At 43.4% G+C, this 27,896-nt stretch overlaps 1 protein-coding gene across 1 annotated transcript; it reads left to right on the plus strand.

The window, feature by feature from the left end:
* Positions 1–27,896, plus strand: znf618 (zinc finger protein 618). The gene is made up of 15 exons (XM_084442246.1): positions 1–249; positions 2,172–2,246; positions 7,438–7,747; positions 10,238–10,315; positions 10,783–10,827; positions 11,190–11,279; positions 16,086–16,166; positions 16,534–16,623; positions 17,137–17,217; positions 18,226–18,303; positions 18,706–18,750; positions 19,721–19,798; positions 22,223–22,408; positions 22,601–23,697; positions 27,190–27,896. Exons 3-15 carry the CDS (start codon positions 7,471–7,473, stop codon positions 27,745–27,747), a joined length of 2,784 nt encoding a protein of 927 aa, XP_084298372.1. The 5' UTR covers positions 1–249; positions 2,172–2,246; positions 7,438–7,470; the 3' UTR covers positions 27,748–27,896.

Consider the following 27,896-nt stretch of genomic DNA (forward strand, 5'->3'; position numbering starts at 1 on the left):
AATACGGGCCAAGCTGAGCTCCCCCGGACCTGGAAGCCTCTCCAAACAAACCCTCAAATGCGTCCACTTGTGCCGGAAGATGTCAAGGTTGCTGATGCGGAAATAAAGCTGTAGCCTACTCGGTTTTTATCATTTGGAAATTATAGGATAATAAGTAATTTGAGTTGTAAAAAGAAGCAGTTGTCCGGTCCCCTGTCGTCGGGGAGGAGGATTTGGGAGCAATCTGAGCTGAGCCGCATCATTTGGGAGGTAACGTCAAATCCACTCTTTGGTATTTTTTCTGTTTTTAGAAATCCTAAATTTTCGAATTTCTACAATTTCTAGTTTCTAGTTGTCTCAGTGCAGTATAATGACCGATGTTTATTATATTTACGCTATTGCACGACTGGAAAGCTTGCCACTGAACTGGGTGGTTTATAGACGTTACCACCTCGAATTTATCTGTTGATTTTGACAGCAAATTCGAAGTAAAGTTTTAATTGAACTACTTAACAATGTTCAGAAATGTCGACTAGCGCTTGACCGAGCAATTAAGACTAATTGGCTACATAAACGCGTAAATACGCGTTTCTAAAGCGCGTGGGATATGAAGGACGAGGGGAACAATCTGAAAACAAAAACCTCCTGCAGCCATGTTTTATGAATTTTCGAGCAATTTTCCCGTCCATTCAGCTGTCATGTCATTCGACAGGCATGGCTTTTATTTCTCTACATTTCTTCTCTAATTGTATGATAAATGACATGACGAAAGAAATGTTTTGCTGCAGTTTCGAATATAATTTTTCACTTCTGTTTTTCGGAACATGGGGGGTAGCCTACAGGATTTTAATTCAATTTTTATTATGAAATTGGCGCCACCTGTCGGCAGTCATTTCTACAATTTAATGAAATTGTAGTTAATTTGCCATGTTTGACACTTAGATTTAACCATTTGTAAAGTCTTGCACTGTCGGTGTAGCCTATGTTTTGATAGTATCAGGACATTGTTTAAAATGATGTCACTGTGATTAGGTGATGTAGAAGACCGCCTGTCCATCTGCTTCATAGAAATGCACACTTGTATTGTTAGTTAATGTATGGTGTAGGCTACAGTGTTTTAAGGGGATTCTTATAGATGCAGTATCGCTATAATATAATCATATTATATTATTCCCGTTAACTCTTATTGCAGTAGTGGATGTTTCCTATTGACACAGCAGTGGTCGTCACATCAACCTATGTACTTAATCAGCATAATTAATGTTTTTGTCCGCACACAGGCAGAGAGGGATCTGAGGATATCTGGCACCCACTGTATGGTAGCATCATGGTACTTCTCATGCAAATTCCCTCCTGTAACAAGCAGTAGAAATGCATTGTGTTGGAGTGTTGCATATTTACATTTCAGCGTTTTAGGAGAGGAGAGTGCAAAAATAATTCATTGCCAGGATTGTGGAATATGGTTAACAAGGATTTAACTTAACTTCATGTCCAAATGTGGGAAATATGAATAGTAAAAAAAACTACTAACCAAACAATAGGAAACAGCACACAAGGAAAGAATGCACGGAACACTGTCAGCACATTTTCCGTACAGGAAAAACAATCATAACCAATTTCTCTACTGTTTACATTAATCTTGTAGACACAAAACAATTTCCCGTCCTCTGTTTTTTTTGTCTTTCTATGGGGGGGAGGGGGGATGGGGGGGGGGGAGCAATTTAAGATTTAGTTATTTTCAACCCGACCTTCAGAGGCATCTGAATTTGAAGACTTGGTGAAAAATATTTTATGCTATGTATGCAAAATTATAATGCAAACTGACCTTTCCACAGTCAGTCTCATAAATGAAAAAATACTGGGATGTGAATTGCATTAGGAAATTGAAGAGAGGCAACCAATTCCATGTTTTTAATGGAGAAGGATACGTGTACTGTATGAATGGCAGGAGTATTTATATGGGATGTGCGACCAAGTATTGAAATGCATTTAGGATTTGTATTTGAGTGATGCTGTGTTGAGGTGAAAGCCACCCTTAAACACGTACTCTATTAGACGTTCTTGTTAATTTGATTGATTGCTTTGAATTAGAGACTGGAAATGACTGCTCATGTGTTGGGGCTCAAAATATGTGCTCAAAATAAGCATGGGGCTGTACTGTATGAAACTAACCACACCTCCTGTCCTTCCAGGTGACTTTGAAGATTGATCGGGGGAAGAGAGGCCAGATAAAGAGAGCTGTACCCTCAGGCTCTGCTCACCAGAAGGTACTCTAACTCAACACTAATCTTGTATATCAGGGTTGTGAGCTGAAGATTGCTGCCCCAGTTTTCATAAAACAAGTATAGTGTTAAGAATAAACATTGTGTTGGTTCATTTGGACTTTTCAATCTTTGTCATTTACAGTTTACAAGAACGCAATGCCAGAGCCCTTCTTGATGGTCTATTTAGAGAATTGCAGTATGTTTCTGCCCCATTAATAGACTTCTGAAGAACCACTAGACCTTATTATGGACATTTGGTAATGAGTGCTTTTCAAACTTTAACTTTCTTCTCTCTTCTTTAATGTTGGCCAGTGCAAACTATGGCACCTTCCCAAACCTGCTAAACACATCAGCAATGAACTGTCTTACATAAGCAATCCTTTAAGAGTCAGGGTCTGGGATTGAAAATCTCACGACCGAAAAATGGCTGCAAAAAAATTAAATTAGACCAGACAGAATGGCTTTTCTCTATTTGGACTGGTAAATGACGTTTTTTTTGGCATGGGGAGAATATTGCTTGCATTCTGTCCATATCCCTCTCTCTCTCTCTCTCTCTCTCTTTGCTTAATACGAACCTTATTGGTCTCATGAATAATGCACAACAACACTCGCTGTTTGCTGCAGCGCTGAAAATTAAGCCCATTTATATACTGCGGTTATGTAGCTTGTATTTTTTTCGTCCATTGCCTAAAGGTTTAGAGCCCAGGTTACTTTTCTAAAAATATTTGTAAAAATTGTGAGCAAAGAGAATCTCATTTATTTGAGTGAGGGGGAGATGACTCCTGTGGGTTTAATGAATCCATAAATCACAATGGAGCAGGTTGGCCATGCCTGCCTGTCTGCGCTGCAATTTAGATTTTCATCAAAAATTTAATCTGCCAGCATACAAGGGTTTAGCAGCAAGCCGGATGCTGACCTGAATTTCTAATTTTAGGGCTGCTCTTTCAGGATTTTTTTGGTATAATTCAGGGCTGCTTTTTAATATGTCTTGTTATTAAATTTTAATTTGCTGCATTAACATATAAATTGAAAAGGTTTTTATGGGGTTTTCGGAGTGCACACAGATGGAATTTTATGACTTGATGCCATTCCTGCTTCCAGACCGCTCCAGCTATTAGAAGGAAATGGAGAAAAAGGGAAAAAAAATATTCTCCAATTTCTCTGCATTATTGCTTTTAGAAATCATTGGTTGGAAGCCATCTTGAGAGTCATTTCGCTATTAGATGGAGGAGGATAGGAAAATGTGGTTTTGATTAAAGCGAGCGTGAAAGCGTTCTGACTTAAATAGGTTTTTAGCCCTCCCTTCAGGTGACCCTTGCCACTGATTCCATTGCCTGAAAAGCAGAAATGCAATTTTATATTATAATACTCTCGACTTATGTCTCAGGCCACTCTTTTCTTTCACTCAGGAACACTGAGACCATCATGGTCATCTTAGACTCTGTTGACTGGTTGGTGATGATCCCTGGCTTACATTCCACAAAAGAGGTATCACATCCTAGGCTGGAGGACCCCAAAACATTCACACAAAAAATGCCAGAGGCCAATTATATCCAATATCTTGTTGAACATCAGAGTTCTGTTAAGAGATGTTTTAGAGATGATCAGATCATCCTCCTCCTTAGCCTAGCACCAGTCAAATAATACCCATGCAACTGTGTTAAGCATAGCAACTGCCCTCAATCCTGAGGAGAGCAGTCAGACTAGTATAGCGTCTATTCAAATAGGCACATATAAGCAAAACTAGTTTGATAATGAAATGCAGGCCCACGCACACACTCCCTAAAAACCCTCTTCAGCTTGATTTAATAGTGCTCGCTGTACTAGACTCCAGGAATGTTCATGTGAAAATGAAATTTGACAGAACAGAGTAAACCCTATTTCATGGTTGATGTGACATGGAGATATTTGGTGCCTATTTTATTGGCTTTTTGTTCTTGTTTGATCCTCTTGTGTAATGAATGAAAAAGAAAAAATGCACGTTTTGCTGTAAAATAATGGGACCTCATTGTTACAGTGCTTGGGTGTTGCAAAAGTGAAGGCCTCAGTGATCCCAGGAAATAAGGCAGTTGGCTCGTTTTTCATTTTGAGTCTGAACAACAGCCTGACAAATCAGATCTGCATTCTGAATATACCTAACTGCTACGAGAAATGTAGCATTGGACAGTAATATGAGTATCTGTAAATCATTTGGCCTAGTTAGAAATGAAGAGCAGTAGTTGGGAAGAATTTGATTTACAGTAGGGAAGCAGCCCAGAATCGGGTTCATTCTGTAGAATTAATTTACTTTTCCGTTGGCTCCTTGTTCTTCCTTATTAAATGGCAAAGTGACCTTTGCCTGCCAGTTTTGCAAACCTTTTTAATGGGCTGTGTGGAGAAAGGCTAGACTAATATGTTCAACACAGAACATCTTGGCCATTGATTTTCATCTATTGTGAGTTGGGGGGGGGGAAGGGATAATGCTTCTCCCCCAGAATTAAATTGTTCTCTAGCCAATGACCCAGTACACAACAGTGTGTTCCACAATGGCTTTAGGAGTGTTGTGCAAGGGGGCATCAAAACAAAAGTTGTCCACAGAAAAAAAACACTGACACATTTGGTGGTAGGCCTATGTATTTTTTTACCATTTTTTTCAAGGGAATATCTTTGTATTTTACACGAGGTACTGTCACATGACTGGATAGAGAGACTTAAGTTCCATCATATTTGCTACCACTTTTCTGCCTAGCTCACTGGAATGCTGGTGAAAATCAGTATGGTTACTGTATGTGATGAGATAAAGTCTTGAAATGGATCATAGTTTCTCTAGCCTACAAAGCCTCCGTGAAAAGAACATAAAGAACATAGGATGCCAGGTATTCTTCATTTGATCCGCCCTGTTCATTGTAAGTCTCAAATAGATTGGCCGTCCCTATTGATAGCTTGTGAACGCATAGCAACAATCCAAGCAACCAGCTCTGCATGAGTGCCTGTATGTTAAAGAAATTCAGGGCAGGAATGAATCACCGTCTGCCTTAATGGTATGAAATCCAATCATATTGAGCTCTGAGAGAGAATTGTGATTTTCAGTTTTCCCCTCCCCAGTGTTGATATTCCCCTCATACAGTAGCTTCCTGCTCAAGCCTGTTCTTGACAGGGCTGCTGTTTTGTTCCACATGGCAGCAGAAATAAACCAACACTCATCCGCTTCTTTCAGTTCTCTAAATTGCTTCTCAATATCTGCCGTGGCGTGTGACATTATACATCTCTTTCAACACATTTCAATGACCAAATAAAGTGCATGCTACGTTTTCCAGGCATTACCAAATAGAATAACAGTTGTGTGGCCAGTTTAGTTGTCTTTAAACACTTCAAGTATAGTGTGGGCTGTCCATTACAACCCATCGAGACCATATTGACAGTAAAAACATGAAATGGCCTCAATTCTCAATTCTGCACCGGACCAAGAGCACCATGGCCGCCTTAAGAAGGCTTAGCCTGTTGGCTAAATTAAGCATTATTCAATAGAGCATTAAAGCTAGCTGAGCTATCCTTAGCTTATCCAGCGTAAACATGCAGTGACAGGAATAGTTCTATTAGCTAATAGTCTATGTTCTGTGGGCCTCGGTCCTCTTCCCTCACAGTCTGTTATGTTAACCAATGCCCTTTATAGCTGCAACTAGCAGCTCTATAGCTCGTTCTGTCGGTTGGTTGGTTCGTCGGTCCACAAAAATTGTAGCCTGGTAAACCAGACTCATCGCAAAAAAAAGTTTTCATTATGAGTTTGGACTTTCAGCCAACCAGAGCGATTTGAGTTTCCCCAGAAAATGGGGCACCAATCTGGAGACTGCATTTTAACTGCTGTTCTGTCCCCAGTCCCTGATTGGTTCCCATAGATGATGACGTGAAATACAGGAGTCCGCTAGTAGTAGAACAGTAATGGCGGCTCCCGAAGCAACGAGCGGTAACGTTAACGTTAGATGAATAAACACAGCCATACAGTAAGTGCGGTTATTGCAGAAATAGACTCAATAACAACAAAGAACAAGAGTATGCACTAGCAGAGTTTCTCAGCGGAAAATAGGTTTTCGCCATTCTTCCGACTGGAGTTGGGAAAGTGATTGATCTATGTTACGCTGATTGGCTGAAGGAGTTCATCTCTCAAGGCAAGTACTCCCGCCCACTCAGTCACTCGCTCTGTGTGGCTGGAAGTCTAGACCCATAGTGAAAATGAAGATTTTCTGGGGGTCTGGCTGCACATGCTCGTACGTGGTCGCTGCTATTGTGAATTAATACTTGTTTATTTGGTAAAATGTATCTAAACAGTAACTTCAGCAAAATCAAGAAAGTTAGGTTCTATGGGCTAATTCCTTATGAACTGAGTCATGTTCTGGAACAGCAGCCTCACTTGTAACTATGGTCTTTAATAGTCATTTGCACCAATTGTCAGTCGTCATTTTCCTAAAAAGGTGTGTTGCAAAGCTATGAAAAGACTTGTCGCTATATTTGTGTGCTATTCTTAGTGTCTTTTTTCCTATTCCTTCTCTTTTTCCTATTCCCTCGCAAAATCAGTCATCCTCATCTAAATCGGTGGTGCTTGGTTTCATTTTAAGAGCAGCGTCTCTCAACTAGGCCTCTCATTATAGTCCCACACTACCTCCAGGAGCACTCTGGGTAATTTTAATATCTGAAATTGGAGCACCTGGGCTCTGTGAATTTACTGTCACCAAAGGTCACTTATAAACAATGGAGCACTATGCGCTGCCATGCTAATTATAGATAATAATAAGTATCTATTCCATCTATTTCCCCCTTATTTAATGCAAAGCTGTTGATTGGTTGATGAGTTGGGGATTATTAATGGGTTGGGTTGTTTTTTTAAGTTATTGTTTTCCCCTGTTGTTATAACAGACTATCTCAAATAGCAACCGTTTTTTCATAACGGTGTATGTGTGCAGGGACAGAAGAACTATGTTTCAACAGGAGATTGAAATGGTTCCTTTTTAAGAATCGGTTGGGGAATGGCCACAAAATGGCCTAGCTAGGTCCATCACTGCTGCAGTGGAAGTGGCTAAAGATTCTCAGGAGCCAGCAAGTCAAATTTTTCATTAGGATGGGTCCAAATAAAACTCTAGTGTTTCATATATCTACAAATAATCATTCTTTCTCTCTCTCCCCCTCTCTTCCTCGTCCTCCCGTCCGCTTCTCCTCTCAGCTGGCGTAGCGCGGGCCCAGAGGAGGAGGAGTCATGAGCGCTCAGGAGGTGCCCAATGTCGGGCAGGAGCACTTGGACACCGGGGGCGGAGCTTCGGGCGGCTCGTCCCCCGTGGGGACCAGGGCCACCAGCACCAGCACCTCCACCCCCGGCCCGGTGACCGTGAAGAGGGAGCCGGGGACGCTGGTGGCCAGTAATGGGAACGCGGGAGACACGAACCCCGCGGAGATCTGCGTGGTCATCGGAGGTAGTAGTAGTGGTGGTGGAGGAGCAGGAGGAGGTGGAGGGTCCCGCATCTCCCAGACACAGGGTACGTACACACGCTCATGTATGCACACACGTGTTTCCCACAGGATTTTGGGCAGCTATGGGGGGTGGACCTCCGAACCTCTAGGGGGGTCCAGGGGCATGCCCCCCCCCCGGGAGAAAATGTTTAACATTGTTAATTTAAATGCATCAATTTGGCGCACTTTGAGAGCAAAATCAAGAAGCCATAGCAATTAAATCATCGGACCACATTTGGTTATGAAAGGGGATGGCAAAGAAGTAGTCATACACAAATCATGGTAAATGAGACAGGACTTTAATAACTAAATCAATATTAAATAACATCCAGTGTCGTGGCCAGTCTTTTTAAATGAAAATACAAGTAACACCCTGACAAACAACTCAATGTGCCAAAGACCACATTTCCATCTACTGTACAAAAGACAATTTAATGCAACATACTGCGGGAATGAGCCCTTAAAAAATATCAGTTCTGAAAAAGAAAAAATCTGGGGGGAAAATGTGCCAGTGAAAGCTGAAATGACTGCAGTTGCTAAAAAGAGCCAGCTGACCATCATCTAATAGAGATCCCTCAGAGATGACCATCATCTAATAGAGATCCCTCAGAGATGACCATCATGCAGTCTGAACGAGGCTTCCCCTCTGACACTAACAGCTGCCACACACCAGGGCAGAGGGTCTGGACATCTCACTGGTCTAATATATCTCTCTTCCTCCTGCTATCTAATGAGGCTCTGACACTAACAGTGTGAGAGTGAGTGAGTGAGTGAGAGTGTGTGTGTGTGTGTGTGTGTGTGTGTGTGAGAAAGAGAGAGAGAGAGAGAGAGAGAGAGAGAGAGAGAATGATGAATGATGAATGAGGGAGCTACCTGCCCTGCTGCCTCTACCTGTCCTCCTGCCATCTGAGAGTCAGAGTCAGTCCCTCTCTCTCTGTCCCTCTGAGAGACTGCTGGAGTCAGAGTCAGTCCCTCTCTCTCTCTGTCCCTCTGAGAGACTACTGGAGTCAGAGTCAGTCCCTCTCTCTCTGTCCCTCTGAGAGACTGCTGGAGTCAGAGTCAGTCCCTCACTCTCTCTCTGTCCCTCTGAGAGACTGCTGGAGTCAGAGTCAGTCCCTCTCTCTCTCTGTCCCTCTGAGAGACTGCTGGAGTCAGAGTCAGTCCCTCTCTCTCTCTGTCCCTCTGAGAGACTGCTGGAGTCAGAGTCAGTCCCTCTCTCTCTCTGTCCCTCTCTGAGAGACTGCTGGAGTCAGAGTCAGTCCCTCTCTCTCTGTCCCTCTGAGAGACTGCTGGAGTCAGAGTCAGTCCCTCTCTCTCTCTCTGTCCCTCTGAGAGACTGCTGGAGTCAGAGTCAGTCCCTCTCTCTCTCTCTCTCTCTGTCCCTCTGAGAGACTGCTGGATGGAGAGGAAGCTCTCCTGCCTGAGAGTCAGAGTCAGTCCCTCTCTCTCTGTCCCTCTGAGAGACTGCTGGCTGCTGGTTGAGGCTGCTGGCTGGACAGGAAGCTCTCCTGCCTGGAGAAGCCGTCTCTCCTGTTGTAAATAAACATTTCACTGTCAGTCAATCCACTTTATTTTTTGACAAAAGCTTATGAATAATAATTATTCATAGGCAGTATGTTTGGCTATTGACTTGGCATCTATTGCTACGTTATCCTAGCTAGCAAGCCAACGTTACCTCAGGGTTGTTTTTTTTACGTTACGTTTACCTCAGGCTCCACAGCAGTTTCTTCATCTGCTTCTACTCTCACTTTCTTCTTGAAGAATGTTTATATTGGTCTGGTACTCATGACCTGAACATCAAGAGTACAAACATATTAGCTAAGCTTAAGACAGTCCCGTTTTTCAATGACATTGGCCTGACTAAAGTTACATGCAAACCTATCTAGCTAACGTTAGCTAGTGCTAGCCTAACTTTAGCTAGGTAACGTTGCTGGTAGTTAATTAACTGTCTAGCTTGCTAACCTGGAAAATTCGCATTACATAGACTGGAAAATGAACGTTACAGCATTGCCCAAATTATGTTTGGACAAGTAGACAACTACAGTGGATATTCAATATGGATTGTATTGTATATATTGTAAGTAGCTAACATTAACTTAGCTCTGACAACCGTGTCACAACTCCGTGTGGAATTCCAGCGTGAATCAATGCAGTTGTGTGCAATTCACACTTCCAACGCGACCTATTTCAATCCACGCGATTTCTGCGGGAGGGGGGTAATAACTGTTAATAACTGTCTGATAACTTTACGACAGTACGACAGTGCACTTACTCGCAGAGCCTGTGGGGGTGCAATTCCAAGAAAATCGGAGAAAACACTATGTATTGCTTTAAAGCCTGGTCTACTTTGTTACATGGTCCTATGTTTCTTTAAAGCCTAGTCTTCATTGTTACAGGGTCCTATGTTTCTTTAAAGCCTGGTCTACTTTGTTACAGGGTCCTATGTTTCTTTAAAGCCTAGTCTTCATTGTTACAGGGTCCTATGTTTCTTTAAAGCCTAGTCTTCATTGTTACAGGGTCCTATGTTTGCGGTGTATGTGGGAAGAAATACAAATACTACAACTGCTTTCAGACTCACGTCCGGGCGCACAGAGGTGAGCGTCCTCTCACAGACACACACCGCATTGCTTCTTTGTCTAACTCCGTAGAATACATTTGATACGATTTGAATGTAATCAAGTCCACTGGTCTCATTTGAATGATTTAAAGTCACCTCTCTTCTTAACAATTATTTTATGGTTCAATATACAGGCAGGCAAATGTTCCTCCTCACAAGTCATCTGATTCCAATATTAGTGGGATAAAATTGGATTTGCAGCACACTGCTATGTTTTGCAATCATCTATTAACTTGTCAGCCACATTCATCAGCTCATACTTTTTAGCTAGTTTCCTTTTTTTCTTCTTCTCATCCTGACATCCATTATCTTGATGTGAGAGATGGCAAATGTTTGTGTAAAAGGGTTTGCAGAGAGACAAGCTGTTGTACTGTAAGTGCTGGTGCTGTCCTAATCCACAACAAATGTGTCTCTTTCTCTCTTCTTTCTCTCTCTTCTCTGTAGAGACGGATGGCATGGCGGGTGAGGCGACACCCCAGCCCCCCAACAGTGAGTACACGGATGTGAAAAACACACACCTACACGCACGCACACACACACCATTCAATTTTTTTTTGACTGTAATCGGGTCAACAATTCCCCACTTGGACTTGCAAACGTTGTGCTACAATGAGTACCTTCACATTTTTCCAAACAATCTTGTCAATGACCTCTTCCCAACTGAGAGGTAACATAACGGTAGCACATCGACCTGAAGATGAATCCTATCCGGTTTAGCTAAAAAAAATAAAAAAAGTACAAAAAAAACTGTGAAGGAAATGTGTTGTTTCGAGGCCGTGGATGTTGTGTTACTCGATGCCGGTGCGTGTTTGCTACAGACAGTTCTGGTCTATCTGTGTGTCCGAATGCAGATAGCTTCCGCTACTCCTGCGACATCTGCGGCAAGAAGTACAAGTACTACAGCTGCTTCCAGGAGCACCGGGACCTGCACGCTGTCGACGGTAACTGGCCTCTTCACTTGCCCTCCTATCTGCCATGACTGTATACTACTACGTTTTCCTTTTTACTGTGATGTGGTATACAGTAGATGTATTTGTGAATGGCGGGTACTGTATATTGGCCACATTCCATAACTTTGGGATGATACCTGAGGCCATTGTGAGTTTGTCTTAAAACTGTAAAAAATAAAAAATTAAGTCAATTATTTTGCAATCAGTGGAGCAGCAAGCGGTAAGAAAAAGTGTCAAGTAAATCTGTCCCTGTCAAGGCATCCAGCAGCTTATCTGTTGAAAATTCGCAAAATTAAAATATATTGTTGACTTATTTTTCTCTAAACCAATTTGAGACTGGGAGAGTAAGGAGCTGCAGGGTGTCTGGCCACAGCCAGATAAAACATAATTTCTTTCAAATATAAAAAGCCAGCTTAGATAAAGTTGATTAAAAGCATTACATATCTACTTTATCTGTAATGAGGCCAGAGATGGAGAGAATACAAATAGATGAGAAATGCTCCAGAGCCATAATTATTTTTCACCTTTATTTAAGCAGGGGTTCCCTTTGACAGATATACTGTATATTTGGCAAGAGAGTTCTGCTTACAAAACACAATACAAATATAAATACAAAATACATAAAATGTAAACAATTACAAAATACAGAATGTACAAAGTTGCTGCAGTCCTAGTGGAACTAGTGTGTCCAACTTGAGTCCATCAATAATTCTGAAGATTCTGAAAACTCACGAGGTTTTAGATTTGATTTGAGAACTTTTACAATAAATAATTATTCTTGACATTTGCACTCACGTCAGATGTGAGAACTTTTAAAATACAAATCTCATAGTTGTATGTTAACAATTGTCAATGTCGTTTTATTTCTATAGCACCATTCCTACAAATCAATGTAGCACATAGTGCTTTACATAAAAAGAGATGGATACAAACATAAATCATGTAAATACAGTGAGAACAGATTTAAAAGAAGCAATAAAATTAAAATAATTAAAAATGTAAAAAATAATATAAAATATTATAAAAAATATTATACAAATAGAATACAAATTAAGATCACTTTAAGATATTAACACAAGTAAAGCTACGCGGTAAAAGCAATATTATAAAGATATGTTTTATCTCACTTAAAAGTTACCACAGTCAGACATTCGAACCATCAAACACTCAGTACCTGAAGGACCTATTGGTGTATATTTTAAAAGCATGTCTGACAGGTATTTAGATGAATGATTATGTATGGATTTATAGACCGATAAAATATTCTTAAAATCTATTCTAAAACTGATAGGTTTTAGTAGTAGTGATTTTAAAACTGGTGTGATGTGTCCTTCTGGTCTTTGTAAGAACATGTGCTGCAGCATTTTGAATCAGTTGGACTCGCTTTCTTGGTAGGTCAGACGAGAGCGTTACAATAATCCAACCTGCTGGGAGTATCAGTATCAGTATCAGTCTGGGAGAGGAAAGGTTTCACCTTGGCAGTTTTTCTTAGGTGATAAGATGAGATCCTTGTCACATTCTTTATATGGGCCTCAAAGCAAAGATCAGAGTCCAGCACAACACCTAGGTTTCTGGCCTGGCATTTGGTATTCAGTGACAGTGTTTTAAGTGCACAGATGGTCTCTCTTTCACCTTTTTCACCAATGATCAATACTTGAGTTTTGTCCTTGTTTAGCTGGAGGACGTTCTGTGACATCCACATATTTATGTCAGCAAAACATTCTATCAAACGGTCAACTGAGCTGTAGTCCAGGGGTGTCACAGAAATGTAGAGCTGGGTGTCATCTGCATAGCTATGGTAGCTCATGACATCACAGGGGTAACATGTACAGACTGAAAAGTAAGGGTCCTAGAATTGATCCTTGTGGGAGCCCACATGTCATCTCAGTGTTTTTTGAGCTGTGGTCACCAAAAACTTTTGGCCAGTTAGATAAGTCCTGAACCAGTCAAGGACTGGACTTGCTGACTCAGTTCTCAAGTCTTCTAACAAGGATATTATGATCTACCGTGTCAAACTCTGCGCTCAGGTCCAGGAGGACAAGGACAGAGAGCTCTTTTGAGTCAGCATTGATTCTGTGGTCATTAACAACCTTGACAAGCGCTGTCTCTGTGGCTATGATGATTGAGAAAACCTGACTGAAAAATACAATATGTAGCTAGGAAATCATTTAGCTTTTTGAATACTTTTTTTCTAGAATTTTACTTAAAAAGGGGAGGTTAGAGATTGGTCTAAAATTACTGAGGACTGTGGAGTCTAACTTGTTTTTCTTCAGAATGGGTTTTACCAGGGTAGTCCTAAGTGCTGATGGAAAAATGCCTATATACTGAGGGAACAATTTACAATAGCTAAAGCGTCCACGGATACAGTTAAAAATAGTCTTGAAGAACTTAGTGGGAATAGGATCGAGGGGGCAGGTAGACGACTTAATTTGTGATAACACTTTGCTCAACATATGTGTTGGAGGAAGAGGGTCATTAAGCAAAACATTTGGTCTTGACTGGGTAATATTCATCCCAATGCCAGTTGTTAGTTTTTGTACTTGTCTCTAAAGTATGCAACAAATCCCTCACACTTTGAGGTAGAGGACATGTTGACAGGTGTATAGGGGGGCGGGATTTAAGAGGTTTTCAATCATTGAGAAAAGCACCCTGGAATTGTTTTGATTTCTAGAAATCAGTTTTGCGCTCCAGCTTAGCCTGAAGCTGTCAGACTTGATCCCTCTTACGAGTTTTAAATTGTTATTGAGGAATATTGAGAGAGCGTCTATGATTTGCTTCTGTACTCCAAGTTAACCTTCTCACCCTTGTTAGCATTTTATACCTTGATGTCCTTGTATTTTACTGTACATTTTTGTAACTTTGAGTCTGTCGTGTTAATATGTTGCCTTGTCCTATTGTTGTCTTGTTGCCCCGTAACTTGCCCTGATTGTTGCTGCTGATACACGTCGCACTTGTAAATGAGCCCCTGGGTCTCAGTAGGATTTTACCTGTTTATATAAAGGCTTAAATAAAGAAATAAAAATGGTTAGGTAGAGAAGCAGAGTGCTTCAGGGCATTTGCAGTTTTACTGAATCTAAGATTATATGGTTAGTCTAGACAGTCAGAGATGGTGCTTAGATACAAACTTGATTCAACTTTTTTAATCGCTGTAGGCGTCATTTATTTCTTGGTTGCCTGAAAACTTGCCATTCATGATCTCTCATCCTAAGGAGTTGTGATAGCTCTCTGAAGAACAACACATTGATCCCACACTCTGACATCTAAAAGGGCCATGCTTATCTACCAATGGAATAAAAATAGATGAGATAATTCTCCAGAGCCAGATCTGGGTCAGAGAAGTACATTTTCTCATCTTGGATCGGTGTTTCACTGTTTACTATTTCTAATACCCCAGCTATTGGACAGTGATACCCTAATATATCATAATGTTTCTATTGCACTTGTTGTCTTTACTGCACTTTGACATTTATGCACTGACTGTAAAGATGGATTTCCTGAAAGGACTGACTAAACTAAAACTAAAGAACACCACTGGGCACATATTTAAGTGGATTGTTTCTTAGAATAATAATTAGAATAATAAAAAGTCTTGAATAGCACATTGTTTTAAAATAGCAACTTGTTCTGTCTCTGCTTTTGGTCTGTTTTAACTACAGCCTCTGTATATTCAGTGGTAAAAATGGAAATTATTCACTCAGGGGACCCTTGGGTTCTGAGATCCCAACCCGGCTAGGGGGGTCTGGAGATAAAAATGATCTTTCTATGTTCTCTATCATGATCGGGATTGCTAAGCCAGGATAGTAAATATGAGCTATTTAAATGCAAAAAAAAGTGTTTTTTATATATATATATATAAAAGGACCTTGGAGAAAAGGCTTATCGTTTGAAAACTGTCTTCACTTCAGTGAATAACTGAATAATATCTGTAGATACCAGGGATATAGCCCCAACGACCACGCTGTTCCAGGGCTAGGATTGAGCCTGATACCGTAGGTGCCCATGTCTACACACACATGTTGCCTGTGTTGTTCATCATCATCATCATCATCATCATCATCATCATTGCCTGTGTTGTTTCAATCACAAACCTGAAGTTCCAAGTTAAAGTTAATGAGGAATAAATTGAATCAAGTTCACAAAGGATGAATTGCATGCCCTTTACAATATAAAATGTTAAAAAGACAGTACATTCAACTACGTTAAACTAGACATCATTTAAGAGAAGAGGTATTCAGGTTATGCATTTTCATTAAGCAGTCTGCTCAGATATGTGATGTTCCTATAGTGTTCAGATACGAGATGTTCCTATAGTGTTAAGATACGAGATGTTCCTATAGTGTTCAGATACGAGATGTTCCTATAGTGTTCAGATACGTGATGTTCCTCTAGTGTTCAGATACGAGATGTTCCTATAGTGTTCAGATACGAGATGTTCAGTGTTCAGTCTGTTCAGATACGTGATGTTCCTATAGTGTTCAGATACGAGATGTTCATATAGTGTTCAGATACGAGATGTTCCTATAGTGTTCAGTCTGTTCAGATACGTGATGTTCCTATAGTGTTCAGATACGAGATGTTCATATAGTGTTCAGATACGAGATGTTCCTATAGTGTTCAGTCTGTTCAGATACGTGATGTTCCTATAGTGTTCAGATACGAGATGTTCCTATAGTGTTTAGCTCTTGTTCTCATGGATTGGAGCTGACTGGCCTGCCTCACGTGCACAGGCGTTAAATCCGAAGTTCATTAAAACAGAAATACTAATTATCTCTCTCCATCTCTCTAACATGTTCACAGACCCTTATGAGGCGGTGACCTTACCTATGGATGACCTCAAGGAGGAGGACACAGTGGAACCCTATCAGAAAATAGGACCAAGTAAGACTGCAATGCATGCTGGTCTATTGTTTCCCGGCAGAATGGGGTTTGGTTCGTCCAGGCGAAGGATATTTAAACAGTTGCCCTATGATGTTTCAGAAACTCTTCGTGTTTTTGGTCTTCTGGTGTCTCTGGATTCCTTCACAAAGCCTTATTGTTAGTGTTATCCTCATTAAGCAAGAACAGTATGTTGTAGTATGTTGGGCAGTAATTGACTTCACTTCATGACTGTATTATAAGACAACAGGAGATTAAAGTAAATTATTTTGTCACATGATTTTCATACAGCTGTTGAAAAACATCCTACAACTTTTGCAGCTAAGTTGTTATCATCACACGTATGTGATGAAGCTTTTCTGTGTGTCAGAAACCGGGAGCTATGTGTGCGAGTTCTGTGGAAAACAGTACAAGTACTTCAACCCTTATCAGGAGCATGTGGCTCTTCACACACCAATAGGTAAGCTAGCCAACCGTTGACTGCTGAATACACACTCATTGGCATTCAGTTTTTATTTAAAGGTGCTCTATTCGATTAACTGCACTTTTTGTAAAAAATAAAATAATCCAATATATGCAATAAATAGGTCCAAGGGAGTCATAACTATCTGTACAGAAAATATAGCCAACGGTTTAGTGCCTGTGGAGCAAATGCAGAATTTATTATTATTAATAATTAATAATTATTTATTATTATGAGCGAACGCGGCCCGGCGCTGAGCCCCACCCCCCGAACGGCACCGTAAGGAGTGAAAACGCCCACTTGTTTATATCTGATACGCTACATCACTGCCCCGTCTAGTGGCCGAAAAAAATCGAACTGAGCACCTTTATAAAAAAAAATACAAAAAATAAATCATATTTGGGTATTTTCAGTCATGTATGAACTTGTTTTGTCGAACAAACATCTCTTCAGTACTGCATTTATCCGCAGCATTTGTTAGTGACTCAGATCAAACTTTCCTGCTAGTAGGTCGCTCCTTCGAATTGAAGACCCATAGGTCGCAGCAGCGTGGGAACGTGGACGCCACCAAATATGGCCCCAGTCAAACGGGTAAGGAGACAGAGGAGACACATACTTATGACCCCCGTCAAACACCGTGTCCTAACTACACGCGACGCGAGCGAGCGTCAGCGACAAAATGCGTTCCATTGCTTTGTTTTCTATTGTTATGTCCTGACTGGACGCGAGCGACGCAGCGGGAAGCGGCGCGACGTTTTAACTGCCCTTTTGACGCTCGCCCTGTTCCTATTTGCCTCCTGTCGCTCGCGTTGACAGGCGTTCGTTCTTTAACTGTCTTCAGTTTGGAATATAGACAAATGACGTAACAGAACACGGAATTTGACGGTTTCAGTTAGGACAGCAAGCTGCGATGTCGCGTTCTGTTGCTCGCGTTGCGTGTAGTTAGGACACAGTGTAACCTGGGCGAGAGGAGGGGTCATGAGCTCTTCTACACAGGTGAAAACATGAGCTCCTCGGCACAGATACAGTATTACCAATTCGCCCATGTTAGATCTTTGAATTATCCATGGAGGGAAGGCGGAAGGTCCATTATTGACAATCCCAATTGAATTGAATTGAAACCTTTATTGCCCCAGAGGGGAATTTGTTTAGCACACATCAAGCATACAGAAAACATTCAAATGTACGCCCATCACCAACACCCACAATGTCACCAACCACCATCATCGACCTCAGGCCCTCAAAACTCTCCATCTGACTCTATCACTGTAGTGAGATGAGCTTATCTCCTGCCTCATCACCCCCCTCTCTGCTGGACAGTTCGATACGGAGCGCTATTTGAAGTGTGACACTTTACACTCTCTTACAGCACGGATCTGGGTCAAACAGATAGCATCGGGAAGTGGGCTCGTATCCAAATACAATATGAACATCTGTGGTAGAGTGTGACTAAAGTGCATTGTCATTTTCAAGAGAAAGCCGCTCCGTGCGTTAGTTACGGTTGTTTGAGCATTACGTGCGTCAAAAGGATCCAGGCATTATCTCAGGCGTGGTGTCACGCGTGTTTCATAATGTCTCCGCTGTACTGTGCGTTTCCAGACACCCCCTTCAGTAGGAAAATGGAGAGCACTCTGCAGTCCAGCCTGGTCGACACCAACAGCTCCCAGAATTCAAGTGGTGAGCACGGAGGCGTGTGTGTGTGTCGTTTGAGTCTGTACCTGTTTGGTCCGTGTGCGTCTCTGTGGCCGTGTGTGTGTGCGCGCGCGCGTGCTCGCACGGCAAAACATTTTCAGCGCCGCTACTTTCCGAGTACATCAGTCTGTGAATGTCAATAAACATGGTGGTAGTATTTTTCCAGTTGCTGGCGTCTGGGTAGAAAATGGTGGTTGGTCAGATATAAACAGACAGGCAGGAGGGGGTAATAGTGAAAATGGTTTGTGCTTAAGTATCCTAAACAAAGTGTGTCTCTGTGTGTGTCTTTGTGTTTGTGTGTGTGTGTGTGTGTCTCTGTCTGTCTGTCTGTCTGTCTGTCTGTAAAATGACAATATTTCCCCTCCATTTCTCTCTCCCTCCCCTCAGGTACTCCAAGCCCCCTGGTGGCTGGTTCTTTCCCTGCATCACAGAGTGAGTCTGATACCCCCTGCTGGACACACACACACATTACTTCACATTTACACACATCTGATCATTTTATTTCATTGCATGTCAAGGTTATTATTCCCATGAAAATGGCTTCTGGCAGTTCAGTTGCCGATCCTACCCTCTGTTTGGCTTTTGAGTTTTTTTTTTCTTTTTCTGTGTATTTCCCATTCCACCATTTTGAGTATTTGTACTTTTGCTGTGCCGATATTCGTTGTGTTCGAGGTACATGGTGTGGGCAGATGACTGCAGGGTGACGTTGGGCTTAAGGAAGATGAATGCAGGACTAGGGTGACATTGGGCTAGGTGAATGCAGGCATGGATTAGAACCTCTTGTGTGTGTGTGTGTGTGTGTGTGTGTGTGTGTGTGTGTGTGTGTGTGTGTGTGTGTGTGTGTGTGTGTGTGTGTGTGTGTGTGTGTGTGTGTGTGTGTGTGTGTGCGCGCGCATGTGTGTGCCTGTCATGGCTGCTAGTCAGTGTTCTGTATCCAGTATTGCTGACTCGCACTTTACCCAAACATAAGGCATACTGTTTTTATGATCAACAGAATAAGCAAGTTTGAGAAAGGCAAAACATATTTCTTCAGTAAAATTGCACACGCCCTACATGCCATTTCTACATTAATGTTGAGAATGCTTACTTGCAAAACAACCCCCCCTCAAAAAAACAAAAAAAACAGCCAACACGAAAGGACAAACTCCGTCCATACAAGCAGGAGGACTCTAAAACCATTCATTAAGTAGGTTTAACATTATCCATTAGTCGTCTGTGTATTTTCAATTTGTTTTTTCTCCTCCACACGTGTTAAAATTAAACATCCCGGTAGTGTCCTAGATACCACACAAGCTCAGGGGTATTATAGACACGGCGGGTCCACTGACGCCTTTTTATGGTTCCACCACCACTACCCTACTCTTATACCGGCTGGCCTTTCTCTCGGGCCTTGTGTTCCTAGAACCCTACACTTGTGGAGCCTGTGGCATCCAGTTCCAGTTCTACAACAACCTGCTGGAGCACATGCAGTCCCACGCTGGTGAGTGAAGCGCGCCTAGAGGGGTCACTACTCGATAGGGTGTTCTTATGAAGCATGGTGGCCCGAAGAGTTGGTAGTCAGACTTATATACAAATTGATTTCTGCCCTCCCTGAAACATAGAACTTGCAGTGCTGGCTGACTAAATGTTAATTGTGCTCTATTTCATCTGTGCGTATTAAAAACGGCTATCTAGGTTAGATGGCCAGTCTGGCAGACTGCTCAAGGTAGTCTTCAGAGAAAGGGAGAGCGAGTGCATGTCCTTAGCCATCCTTTCTTTGGCTAGCTTGTTTTTCTATTTTCAGATTTCATATGCTCATCCAATTGATTATGCTTTTCATTTTTGGTCACATTATCACCCTTTAGTTTCACTAGTGCAGGTGTCCATTTGTGGCCCTGGCTTTTCTGCTGAAAACAGGTTTTACCTTTATCTTACACTAATAAGCTAACTGTTAGGGGTGAGGTGTATGTGTAATGGAGTACATCAAAATGCTTTTTTAATGGCCCCTTTAAGATACTTCAGACAGACATACTGTCTTGTTTAAAAGGCAAATATTGAACACAGTACAATAGCCATGCATTGTTGTACTTTTTTTCCTGTGCAGCTTCTCATACATGAAAATGCATTGTTGATGGCATGCCCCCTTTGAGGGACTTGAGACAGACAGACGTGAGAGCTTCTAATTGCTAGCGCTGTAATGTATTAGCCTACAGTCAACTAGACCAAACTGTAAATGGTTCATTCACGAAGGCCCCTGCCATTACACATGTTTTTATTTCAATATATTTATTGGTTTTTCTGTTTTTAGCACAAAAACAATAACAATGCAAACATAGACAATAATAATAAAACAGAACGGACAAAGACAAACTAAAGTAAACAAAAAACAGAAAAACAAAGATTAAAAAAACCACACAAAAAAACCCAGCTCTGATAGTCAAATCCATAAATAGCCTTTACAGGAGGTTACAGCGGCAGCTTATATTGCAATTAGATCACAGCTTACTCAAGGTCAAGAATAATAGAAGAGAGGTTAGGTCCTTTGTAGTTCAAGTAGGGCTGCCAGACTTTATAAAACTCATTTGTTTTGGTATGTATAATACATGTAAGAAATTCCAGTGGCATCAGTTCTGATACTACTTTATGCCAGCCATTGACAGATGGGCCTTTGTTATTTATCCATTGTAACATAATATTTTTCCTAGCAGCAAAAGTTTTCCTAGCAGCAAAAGTTTTCTTATTCAATTAGAAAACATATCGCTTGCCAGTGTTGAAAGGTTACATTCAGTTTAAAGGAGCAGTTTGTTATTACCATCATAAGCCCTGTTATAAGGTTATTTATGATCATATATTGTAAAACGGTTATAAAAATGTTGACAAATTGTTCACTCTTGAGATATTAGTGCTCATTGCTCATGTCACAGCTGCAGACACACGCAGCTAAGTACACAATGGATCTGTGGGCATATATCTAAAATATCGATTGTCGCTAGCTCTCTAGCTAATTTGTAGTGCAGTTACTGTTAGCCTACTATATAGCAAGCATGCTAACGCAGCCTAGTCACTGAAGTCTTTGACAGCAGTCAGGGACTTGAGTTCTATCTGTCTGCGTTTGTTATTCTTAGTAAGGACTACAGTAACATAGCATAACAACTACCACATTCGGCTCTAATGTAACATTACATCAAACATATTCTGTTCGTTAGGTATTTTGACCTTTTTTATTCCCACAATAAGTACAATGCCAATGGTAGGATATCTGTAGCTAGCAAGGATTGTAAGCCACATTAGGGACGTTATCACTCTAAAGCCATTTTCACACTTCATATAAAAAATGGCTTTCAGCTTCATGTGCTGTGTGAGCAACTTTGATTGGAATGAATGGGTGGCCATCTTTCAATGCCGTATCCAGTTCTTTTAATACATCCATGGCAGATATGAGTCGTTCACTGCTTGCAGTATTCGTTCTGATTTCTTCCATGTCTGTTTGGTCATGTGTGACGTGGTGGCTGGCGCAGTGCCCTCTTGCGGCTAGGCGATGAATCGCTCCCGCTGGTCGATCAACAGTCGATTTGCCTCTTTAGTGATATATAACATGTGCCCCACTGTCTGGTGCTAGCTACCTGTTTGCTAAACAGATGACACTTGTAGTTTTTCTTTTTTTCCCCCCAATACCAAGAGCTAATCTCTTGTAGCCATGTTGTCAGTGAACATAGCGGTTTGCTGTACACTAATTCTCTGTGGCTCAAGCTTAAAGCAAGCCTTAAGTAGCCTAACCCAGTGCAACTAACTGCTAGCTAGCTATCCTTTACATTTCCAAATTGTTAGCCTTTAGCTAATAGCCTTTACCTTTTAGCAGTCACTCTGTATGTTTCATTTAGCAGTTAGCATTTTTACCTCATACACTATCTCTGTGTCCCCATAGCGGATAATGAGAATCACACCAAAGCCGATTCTCCAAAGACCTCCCCAGGCCAGACCTCGCAGGACCAGCAGTGGAGGTCCCCTCAGGTCCAGGTCCAGGCCCAGGCCCAGACTCAAGTAGTACAAGTCCAAGTCCAGCCTCACGGTCCACCTCAGGCGGCACAACAACGAAACCACTCCATCAATCGTAAGTGGTTTTAAATTGAACGCAGCTCAGGGGAAGATCCTCGTCTCTCCGTTCTTTTTTATTTTACTCCTGCGTTTTCCCTTCCATCCACCCCCCCCCACACACACACTGCAACTGGCTTTTTCTCCTTGCCTCTCCTTCTCTCTTCATTTCCTGTCTCTCCCCCGCCCCCCCCCCCCCCCCCACACACAGAAAACAATGCCCTTCCAGAGAAGGAGAGGCAGCAGGTGGCCGAGCGTCTCCTGAGGGTCATGTGCTCCGACCTGAGCATGCTCAACGTCCTCAACGGCAAGGACTTCCTGAAGCTAGCCCAGACGCTGGTGGACACGGGCGCGCGACATGGCGCCTATTCCACCCGCGACGCCCTGGGCAACATGAGCGCCCTGGCGCTGCGCCAGCTGCCGCGCATGTTCAACCAGGTCAAGGTGAAGGTCACCTGCGCCCTGGGCTCCAACTCCTCGCTGGGCATCGCCGTCACCTGCCACTCCCAGACGGTGGGGCCGGACGCCTGCTACGTCCTCACGGCCTATCAGGTGGAGGGTGTGCGGCTGAAGCGCTACGTGCTAGGCGTGAAGGAGGCGGACCTGAGGGAGGGGCCTGAGCAGGTGCACCAATGGGTGCAGAACGTGCTGTCGGAGTTTGTGATGTCGGACATCCGCACGGTGTACGTGACCGAGCCGCGTGTGTGGCCGGCCGGCGTCGGCGGGTCGCCCCTGGGCAGCGGGGGGCGGGGGAGGGTGTGCCTGCGCTGCGCGGGCTGCTCGCTGGGCGCCGTCGTCCAGGCCGTCTTGGGTAAGCGCAGCCTCCAGGCACGGGGGCTCCACGAGCTGGCGGAGCTCCTCGCCACCTGCCGGGACATCGCGGCCTCCACCAGCCTTTCGCTGCGTGAGGAGCCCTCCTCCAACGCCAACCCCGCGGCCGAAGAGTCCGTCTCCGGTGCCCCCGCCCAGTGCCCCACGCCCCCCTGCTGGGAGCGCACGGCCGAGGCCCTCCTGCAGGTGCACGCCCACTTTGAGCAGATCTGCGAGGCCTACGGGCGAAGCAAGGCCACGGCGCCGCTGCTGCAGGGCCTCAACAAGCACCTGCTGGGTACGCTGGCCTGCATGCTGGCCCCCTTGCGACTGGCTGCCCTGGAGCTGAGCAGCCAGAGGAGGCCCACCCTTCAGCAGGTGATGCCCGTCTACCTGCGCCTGGAGAAGCTCTTCACCTCCAAAGCTGGCGAGGCTGGGGCAGGCACAGCCAGCAAGCTCTGCCACTACTTCCTTGAGGCGCTCAAGGAGAACTTCAAGGTACGTAAGCGTAACACGCATCTGATGTTCGTCTCTAAAGGCTCTCTGCAGGTTTTTGCTTTGGGAGATAGATAAATAGATGATAGCATACATCATAAATACTGTTAAATTGTGTAAGGTGTATTTGACTTCTCTATCTGGTAGTTAGTTGATGACACCGTGGGGTATCGGTAAGAATGCACTGGGAGATGAGCTTGCCTTTACTATTTTAATATGAATCTTCACACACTGAACAGTCTTATTGAGACGGTATCAAAAATATACAAGTATATGAGTGTGTGGTTCTGAAATTAACAGAAATAAGAATATGGACATTACTGACAGTAGCACTACAAACACTACTACAGCCCATAATACAAATAATTACACGTTTAGTTATAACCAATCTATTATCAATCATGTATACACAACACTCAATTGGCATTCAATAAGCTAGGTACATTGAACTGAGAACAACATATGACTGAACAGAATCCTCCTTCAATAATCCTCGGTAAATAGCAGTCCTGCACTGCACTAACTAACAAACACATTTATAGCTCTACACTCTATCCAAATAGAACATGTCCTTCACAGGAAGCGCCATTTGCTATCCATAACGCAGGTGTAGTCATTGCGGACTATCGTATCTACATTCATTCTTAAACAAACAAGGGAATGCAACTTGCCTCTCGATGGACGCACACCGTGGTCTACTGATGATGGTCTCACTCACTATATGTAGGCTGATTGTCTAACTGAACTTTGAGGTAAATTAGCCACCGGTAGGCACTCGTGGTCTTCTTAACTTCACCGGAGCCACTCGTTGTCCTCTTCTCCTAGTCTGACGCGACAGGTTGCTACGGTGGAATGATTGACAAGCTAGCTAACCAATGGAAGACAGGCTACTTTTAGTTAAAGGATATGTACACTGGATGTCTGGTTTAGCCCTATTCCTGGCTTCCTTGGCATGTATCTGACTAGTACAGGTTAAAATATTTCTGTTTTGTTCAGTACAGAGTTCTGTGTCAATAACGTTGGCGCGCGCACCCTGGCTCGTTTCTAGCTATGGGCACACTCGAAAAACTCTAAAAAGATGATATACGTGGATTTCAAGTTCAGGAATTACATGGTTTATGCTTAACAAGCTCTGAAGTCGTCCTGTAATCACCTTGACCTCACTCAGTCGGTGCTTCTGTGACAGGCTATTTTGTAGAGTGTCGCAGGGGTAGCTTGTCACAGTTGCATTTTTCTCTACCAACTCCCAAAACTCAACAATTTTATTACAATAAAGAAAGTACACTCTCAAAACATTTTTATTACAGAATCTGCAGAGAAGTGACACATTGTCCCCCTCAAAGTAGTCCCCCCCAGAGTTAATGCACTTCTGCATTCGCTTTTGCCACCCACCTCCGTGGAGGAGATAAAGCCAGCGTGAGTGGGGAACTAAGGGGGCTCAAAGAGGAAGACTGCTAAGTGCTTCCATGGGTGGCAAAAGCGAATGCAAAAGTGAATGATTCAAAAATGCAGTAGCCGTGAATGCCTGTACAGTACATACATTAGGGCTGGGTATTGGCAAGGACCTCACAATACAATATGTATCACAATACATTGCGATAGAATACAATACATATTGCGATCGATTGCGGTACTTAACATAGTTAACAGAAAATTTTTAAATACACCTGAAAATACAACTCCATCCTTGGCTGTTTGGGCAACAAAACAAACTATATTAACGGCCTAAACACACTACCCCGTCACGTTCAGCGTTCAGTATCGGGGGAACTATTCATTGAAAGCAATGCAAACTGCCACACTGCCAGTGTTCCTCCATGTTCAATGGCTTCGTCCAACATCAATAATCTCAAGCTTGAATTCTCGATGGCTGACGGAGTGCATTGAAATAATGAGTAATCAAGTTGATATTGGCTGTTTTCTGCATTTTATAGCCTATTTTAAAATAATTTTGTTCTCTAATCACATTAGCCATTTTGAAATGCAATGTATGCCAATCTTCCTGATTTTATCATAATAACGTATGAGTTCATGAAACGTCAGTGGAGTTGTACCGGTATTATTGAATGTCATTAACATTAACATACAGTACATAATTTTTTCACTTGATTTCATTTCAGCAGTTAATCCATAGGCTACAATCCTCGAGAAAGCACATTTGAGATTTTCATTTGATTCTAAATGAGAAAGTATCTCTAGCCTACAACTGTCCCACACCCTGTAGCTCTGGCTCAGACAAGTTTACAGCGAGGGGTTCGTTTGTTTTTTTTACTGGCAGCGATGCACCACCGTACATGACATGCAGGCCATGCTAGTACTGTCCTTTCATGATGGATGACGTGACGTGACGCCCTCTGTGTGGCAGGTATAATGTCACTTTGACGGCCGTTAATTCCCTCCAAGCTGACTCAGGTCCATAGTGTCCAGCCAGTCAGGGGGATGCATTGAACTAGCAGATGGCGACTGGTAGGAAGGACCTACAGATGCGCTCCGTGAAGCACGGTGGCAGAATCAGTCTGTAGCTGAAGGTGCTCCACCTCAGTAGACTGGAGGGTGGGAGACATTGTCCATGATGGCCCTCAGTTTGGTCAGCATTCTTCTCCCTGCAACTACTGTCACTGAATCCAGGCCGACCCCCCAGTACCGATCCCGTCCTCCTAATTAGATAATAAATCTGACAGGCAGTAGCAAGTATCAGAAGCATTTATCTATCGCTTAGGCTGTCACGGCTGATTGGCTTGCATGCTGTTGCATCACAGTTGGATGGAATATATCTCGACAGGATCAATAGCTGTTTTGTCAGGCTGTGATGTGGCAGCATGGAAATGAAACAGCCGTAAATAAATAAGGCTACACACAACCACGAAATTCAAAACAAATAGTGTACACTTTTATTTAGAACGTCTAGAAACGTCTAGAATCGTCTTTGTCGACAATTTGCATGAAGGACGCCCAGACTGTAGAGTTGCCGCTAGGTTTGACCTCTTTATATTCATTTTCTTTCAGCTTATTTTTCACGTCAGTCAGAGAGAGACAAGATACTGGTGGTGGCTGCCATATTTACGTGTCTCCGCTCGCGTCGTGCCCGCGGTCTCACTCAATTCGCGTCATGTGTTTCTCTCGGGTATTACGCATAATGATAAACGGACCCGGGACCTGAGGTAATAGAATCGGATCAAACCGAACCCAATTGACCATAATAAAAGTGTGGAAATGTGGACCCGGACCCGTATGGGTCTCGGGTAGGGTTTGGGTCCTCTCGGATTTACCCGACCCGTGAAGACCTCTAATGCATACAAGGCGACGTATGTATAGATCCAAATGCATTCCCATGTTTTCTGCATGATGATGAAACACTGAAGCAGGTGAGGTTAGGTTTGGGGTTAAAAAACACAATTTCAATGAGTGCATGAAAGCATTACATACTAATTTCTTTCCAATGGTTTCCCCCTGATAAGGAACCGGGACTAACCACAATGACCCCTGACCTCTTAGGTGGAGCGAGCCCACCAAGTCGCCATGCTCCTGGACCCCCAGCTCAAGCTGCGTGGCGTCCCTGCCTACCAACACGACGACATCATCACCCGCGCCTGCGAGATGGCCGCAGAGTCCCGGGACGCAGTGCCGAGCGGCGGGGGGTCCGGAGGCGAGGATCGGGACGGCGACTGTCCGCCCACGCCCAAACGGAGCCGGGCCGAGGTCCCAGGGGGCGTGGGTACCGGGGCGAACGCCCGCGGGCCCCAGGGGTCGTCTTCGTGCGCAGTCTCGGGCGGCGACGACAGCCAGACCCAGGTCAGGCAGGAGATCTTCCAGTACCTGGCCGAGCCCGTCCTCCAGGGCACCCCCGACCTCTTCCAGTACTGGAGCTCGGGGGTGGGGGACAAATACCCCAGGCTGGCACGCCTGGCGCTGTGGCTGCTGGCGGTGCCGGCCGTGGGCGTGCGGAGTGAGTGTGTGAGTGTGTGCGAGCAGAGTTTGGCCATGAAGAGGAGGCAGCAGGTCACGTCCGAGGAGATGAACAAACTCATCTTCCTCCGTTCCAACATGGCCTGAGAGACCCCCACCAACGAACCAAAAAACAACCACCGCTCGACTGACGACTGAGTGACCACTCACTACCATTTCCAGTGGCTTATAGGACGTCGGAGGACATGGTGTAGGAGTGTATTTACCAACTGACCTTTGCTTTGTACAGCGCAACT

The sequence above is a fragment of the Borostomias antarcticus genome, assembly GCF_949987555.1.
Source record: "Borostomias antarcticus genome assembly, chromosome: 8".
NCBI lineage: Eukaryota > Metazoa > Chordata > Actinopteri > Stomiiformes > Stomiidae > Borostomias > Borostomias antarcticus.